General features: G+C 39.2%; 1 protein-coding gene across 1 annotated transcript; it reads left to right on the forward strand.

Annotated features, from left to right (window-relative positions):
• Positions 1-2,579: 2,579 nt before the first annotated feature.
• On the forward strand, positions 2,580-4,772 carry LOC138656328 (oocyte zinc finger protein XlCOF7.1-like). The gene has a single exon (XM_069743676.1). It carries the CDS (start codon positions 3,533-3,535, stop codon positions 4,571-4,573), a length of 1,041 nt encoding a protein of 346 aa, XP_069599777.1. The 5' UTR covers positions 2,580-3,532; the 3' UTR covers positions 4,574-4,772.
• The last annotated feature ends 1,708 nt before the right edge of the window (positions 4,773-6,480 follow it).

Here is a 6,480-nt window from a genome sequence, read left to right on the forward strand (position 1 = left end):
AGAATGACAAAGAGGAGAAAACATTGGACTATTCTGAAGTAGCCTTCTACAACCCCTGGCAAAAATTATGGAATCACCGGCCTTGGGGGATGTTCATTCAGTTGTTTAATTTTGTAGAAAAAAAGCAGATCACAAACATGCCACAAAACTAAAGTCATTTCAAATGGCAACTTTCTGGCTTTAAGAAACACTAAAAGAAATCAAGAACAAAAAGTGTGGTAGTTAGTAATGGTTACTTTTTTTTAACCAAGCACAGGGGAAAAATTATGGAATCACTCAATACTATTCTGAGGAAAAAATTATGGAATCATGAAAAACAAATAAAAAAACACTCCAAAACATCACTAGTATTTTGTTGCACCACCTCTGGCTTTTATAACAGCTTGCAGTCTCTGAGGCATGGACTTAATAAGTGTCAAAGAGTACTCTTCATCAATATGGCTCCAACTTTCTCTGATTGCTGTTGCCAGATCAGCTTTGCAGGTTGGAGCCTTGTCATGGACCATTTTCTTCAACTTCCACCAAAAATTTTCAATTGGATTGAGATCCGGACTATTTGCAGGCCATGACATTGACCTTATGTGTCTTTTTTCAAGGAATGTTTGCACAGTTATGGCTCTATGGCAGGATGCATTATCATCTTGAAAAATGATTTCATCATCCCCAAACATCCTTTCAATTGATGGGATAAGAAAACTGTCCAAAATATCAACATAAACTTGTGCATTTATTGAAGATATAATGACAGCCATCTCCCCAGTGCCTAGACCTGACATGCAGCCCCATATAATCAATGACTGTGGACATTTGCATGTTCTCTTCAAGCAGTCATCTTTATAAATCTCATTGGAACGGCACCAAACAAAAGTTCCAGCATCATCACCTTGCTCAATGCAGATTCGCAATTCATCACTTAATATGACTTTCATCCAGTCATCCACAGTCCACGATTGCTTTTCCTTAGCCCATTGTAACCTTGTTTTTTTCTGTTTAGGTGTTAATGATGGCTTTCGTTTAGCTTTTCTTTATGTAAATCCCATTTCCTTTAGGCGGTTTCTTACAGTTCGGTCACAGACATTGAGTCTAGTTTCCACTCATTCATTCCTCATTTGTTTTTGTTGTGCATTTCCTGTATTGGAGACATATTGCTTTAAGTTTCCAGTCTTGACGCTTTGCTGTCTTCCTTGGTCTACCAGCATGTTTGCCTTTAACAACTTTCCCATGTTGTTTGTATTTGGTCCAGATTTTAGACACAGCTGACTGTGAACAACTAACATCTTTTGCAACATTGCGTGATGACTTATCCTCTTTTAAGAGTTTTATAATCATCTCCTTTGTTTCAAATGACATCTCTCATGTTGGAGCCATGATTCATGTCAGTCCACTTGGTGCAACAGCTCTCCAATGGGTGATCATGATCACTCCTTTTTAGATGCAGACTAACGAGCAGATCTAATTTGATGCAGGTGTTAGTTTTGGGTATGAAAATTTACAGGGTGATTCCATAATTTTTTCCCCATCCTTGGTTAAAAAAAGTAACCATTACTGACCACCACATTTTTTGTTCTTGATTTCTTTTAGTGTTTCTTAAAGCCAGGGAGTTGCCATTTGAAATGAATTTAGTTTTGTGCCATGTCTGTGATCTGCTTTTTTTCTACAAAATTAAACAACTGAATGAACATCCTCCAAGGCTGGTGATTCCATAATTTTTGCCAGTGGTTGTTTGTGCACCGACCTAAATCCTATTGAGCTTCTTTGGAAAGAGCTGAAACATGCTGTCTTGAAAATGCAACCTTCAAACATGGGACAACTGGAGCAGTTTGCTCTTGAGGAGTGGACCAAAATACTTGTCGAGAGGTGCAGAAGTCTCATTGACAATTACAGCAATGTTTTAATTGCAGTGATTGCCTCAAAAGGTTGTGCAACAAGATATTAAGCTAAGGGTACCAACATTTCTGTCCACGCCTATTTCATGAGTTTTTTTAATTCTGTGAAAGCATGGTTGAAAAGCAATGTCTGACTTTCATTTGTTCATTTTCATACATTTTTTAATTTATTATTACTTTTGTCAGATTCAAGTTATTTCTGTGACCATTGTGGGTTTTTCTGTCATTAATAGAGGGGTACCAACAATTTTGACCAAGTGTGTAGGAGGAGTGAATATTTTGACTCCACAGCCATTTTCCGGAAATTAACCAGCAGTGGATGTTGGAGAATGAAACTTAAGGTACCTTCACACTAAACGACGCTGCAGCGATCCAGACAACGATCCGGATCGCTGCAGCGTCGCTGTTTGGTCGCTGGAGAGCTGTCACACAGACCGCTCTCCAGCGACCAACGATGCTGGTAACCAGGGTAAACATCGGGTTACTAAGCGCAGGGCCGCTGTCTGTCCCCGGCGCTGTGCTTCTCTGTACTGGCTGTGAGCACAGCAGCCGGAAAGCAGAGCGGTGACGTCACCGCTCTGCTTTCCGGCCGCTGTGCTCACAGTGAGTGCAGGAAAGCACAGTGCCGAGGACAGACAGCCGAAGGTAAGTATGAAGCGTTTGTTTTTTTTACTTTTAGGATGGTATCCAGGGTAAACATCAGGTTACTAAGCGCGGCCCTGCGCTTAGTAACCCGATGTTTACCCTGGTTACCAGCGAAGACATCGCTGAATCGGCGTCACACACGCCGATTCAGCGATGTCAGCGGGAGAGCCAGCGACCAAATAAAGTTCTGGCCTTCTAGCCCCGACCGACGACATCACAGCAGGATCCTGATCGCTGCTGCGTGTCACACTGAACGATATCGCTAGCCAGGACGCTGCAACGTCACGGATCGCTAGCGATATCATTTAGTGTGAAGGTACCTTTACACATTTGCCATTTTATTACCCAACCCATAGTTCCCAGATTGTGCTCCAGGAGACACACACCGCAAATTAAGTGGATTCTTCTCACTATAATATTGCTAAATACAGGGACCCTAAATGTTCTTTGAGCACTCACTGCAAGATTCAGAAGTGAGAGTGGATTTTTCTGGATGGTTTATAGAAACTCTGTTGCTTTTCCATAGCTTTTAAGCCACTAATAGAGTGGTAACCTCTGTTTTTCCATTGACAGATGATGAACCTGAGTGGGGACTTTTTTTGTGAGATTGAGAATTAATTGGTTTCCTTTTATTCGTTATTTGTGAGGCAGAATGAACAAACAGTTGAACACCACGCACTTCTGGTTCATCCATCATGGTTTTCTATTAGACTGTGAACTGTCATTGTCTTGGTAAATAAGTTTTTTTTACACAGCTTGCCATTTTTATGGACAGTTTCATTAGAAATGTTCAAAAATATAAAACTCAAGGATATTTTATTATAAAATAATAATTGTTTTTTATCTTAGCAGATGACTGTACCAAAAGATCAGAGGAACAGCTGAGATCTTCAGTTTTTAAATCTGATGATCTTGAGATCCTACAAGATACAACTGAAGTGATTGCTTTTACTCCAGATATACCATCATCCATTCACAGCAAAGATCTGTCATCTGATCCTATGAAACAAGTCCCATCTTCTGATTCATTACCGACTAGTAAGGAAAATCAAAGTCACAAAAGAGGCATTAAAAAACAATCTGCTCTGAAAGCAAAGAAGCCTTTTTCATGTTCAGAATGTGGGAAATATTTTACATGGAAATCACGTTTTGTTATGCACCAAAGAACTCACACAGGGGAGAAGCCATTTTCCTGTTCAGAATGCGGGAAATGTTTTAACAATAAATCATCGTGTGTTATGCACCAGAGAATCCACACAGGGGAGAAGCCTTTTTCATGTTCAGAATGTGGAAAATGTTTTAACAATAAATCATATTATGTTAAGCACCAGAGAATCCACACAGGGGGAATGCCTTTTTCCTGTTCAGAATGTGGGAAATGTTTTCACTGGAAAAATGCTCTTGTTAGTCACCAGAGAATCCACACAGGGGAAAAGCCTTTTTCATGTTCAGAATGTGGGAAATGTTTTAACAATAAATCAGATTATGTTACGCACCAGAGAATCCACACAGGGGAGAAGCCTTTTTCATGTTCAGAATGTGGGAAATGTTTTGCACGTAAATCAAATTTTGTTTCTCACCAGAAAATTCACACAGGAGCAAAACCTTTTTCATGTTCAGAATGCGGGAAATGTTTTAACAATAAATCAGATTGTGTTACGCACCAGAGAATCCACACAAGGGAGAAGCCTTTTTCATGTTCAGAATGTGGGAAATGTTTTGCACAGAAATCACACTTTGCTAACCACCAGAAAGGTCACACAGGGGAGAAGCCTTTTTACTGTTCAGAATGTGGAAAATGTTTTGCACGTAAATCAAATTTTGTTTCTCACCAGAGAATTAACACAGGAGCAAAACCTTTTTCCTGTTCAGAATGTGGGAAATATTTTAACCAAAAATGCAGTCTTGCTATACACCAGAAAACTCACAAAGGGGAGAAGCCTTTTTCCTGTTCAGAATGTGGGAAATGTTTTAACCGGAAATGGGATCTTTTTAGACATCAGAGCAGTCACACAAGGGAGAAGTCTTTTTCATTTTCTTAATGTGGGGAATATTTTACTTGGAAATCAAACATCAGAGATGTCACATAGGGGAGAAGCCTTTTTTATGTTCATAATGTTGAAATAGTTTTAACCAAAATTTGATCTTCTTAAAGGGGTTATCTCTTGTCATTCCTCATGTTTGATGACAAAAGAATAAAACTAAACTTTATTATTTCCAAATGTAAATCTATACACACAAATTCACCCCCTGAAGGTTAGTCAGAAGGTGATTAATAGAAAAAACATGTACCCCACATTTCAGTATATAGGGTGAGGTGATGTATACACACTCAATCTTCAAGCCTCTCATTTCTACAGGTTTCATCGTCCTCACCAAAGGTGACTCATCAGGAGACTTTATTTAATATTGACTTATATTCAAGCGAGACAAGACTAAAAAAAAAAAAAACTAAAATCATATATCATGTTATCCGAAACAGTCAGATAACTAGCCATATATAGGCAGATCCCAGACTTCAAACTATAGACTTCTTAAGTTTATAAGCGTCTCCAGTGGCGGTCAGTTAGGAATAGAAAGTATGTGAAAATACAGTATAATTGTGATTTTTCTCTTATAGTGACTGCCCTAGTTTGGAATTGTAACAGCTGTCAATTAGTAGTGCAGACAAATTGTCCTAAACTGAACTCAGTTTTCAGACGGCCCAATATGTACAACTCATGGAACACTTACCTGCTTCAAAGATCAATGGCAGCTTCTAACTAATGGCCATGCTGCAGTCTGTCAAGCAATGAGTGCAAGATCATTATAAGGATTAGGAATATGGGCAATCATAATGTCTGGGAGATTTGTGCAAATATTCAGTATGAATATGGAAATTATATCTGGAGCAGTTAAGTGTTCCCTGAGCGGTATATACTGTATTTTCACATACTATCTATTCCTGACACTGGAGTGACTTATAAACTTACGAAGTATATAGTTTGAAGTCTGGTATCTGCCAATATGTGGCTAGTTTTCTGAATGTTTCGGATAACATGATACACGATTTTAGGGTTTTCTTCATCTAGTCTCGTGTGAATATAGGTCAATATTAAATAAAGTCTCCTGATGAGTCGTCTTTGGTGAGGATGACGAAACCCATAGAAATGAGAGGCTTGGAGAGTGAGTATGTACACATCACCTCACCTTATATACTGAGGCGTGGGATATATGTTTTTTCTATTAGTCACCTTCTGACTAGCCTTCAGGGGGTGAATTGTGGGTATAGTTTTACATTTGCAATTAATAAAGTTTAGTTTTATCCTTTTGTCAGTGAATCTTCTAATCAAGGGATAATTATATACATATATAATTATTTTTTCTCAGTGAACTCATTCCTCATGTTTGGCCTCATTAAAATAAAAACACTCATACTCTGCTGGCGTACCTCCTCTGCTTTAGTGGTGTCGAGACTCAGTGTCCCGGGGCTTATGTGTGGTTGTTACATCACACAAGCCTTGTGCCCAATCAGCGGCAGCTTCACTGTTTTCGCCTTTGGACGTACTGAACATCAACAGGAAGCCAGGGCCGCGGCTGCTCTCTGACTGCCTCATGAAGCTCGATTTGTCCGAAAGTGGGGACAGTGACACCAGCGCTGATTGGGCACAGGGCTCACATGATGTAAAAATCTCAAAAGAGACCCAAGAATGAACCGCTGAAATGGTGCCAGCATGGGAGGTTTGTATAAGTGTTTTTATTTTAATAGGACCAAACATAAGGAATGAAAAGGGGTTGTCCAACTAGTGGCCAAGCTTTTTAAACATCAAAAATCCCAGAGAGAAAAGTTATTATCATACCTAGAGTGAGAAATGAATTACAGGAAAATCATATTTTGTTGAACGTCAAAAATAACTCTGACGGGGAGAACCTATGTATGTTATTGACAAATTGACAAAAACATGATGCA

This window comes from Ranitomeya imitator, unplaced genomic scaffold, assembly GCF_032444005.1.
Source record: "Ranitomeya imitator isolate aRanImi1 unplaced genomic scaffold, aRanImi1.pri SCAFFOLD_426, whole genome shotgun sequence".
Lineage (NCBI taxonomy): Eukaryota > Metazoa > Chordata > Amphibia > Anura > Dendrobatidae > Ranitomeya > Ranitomeya imitator.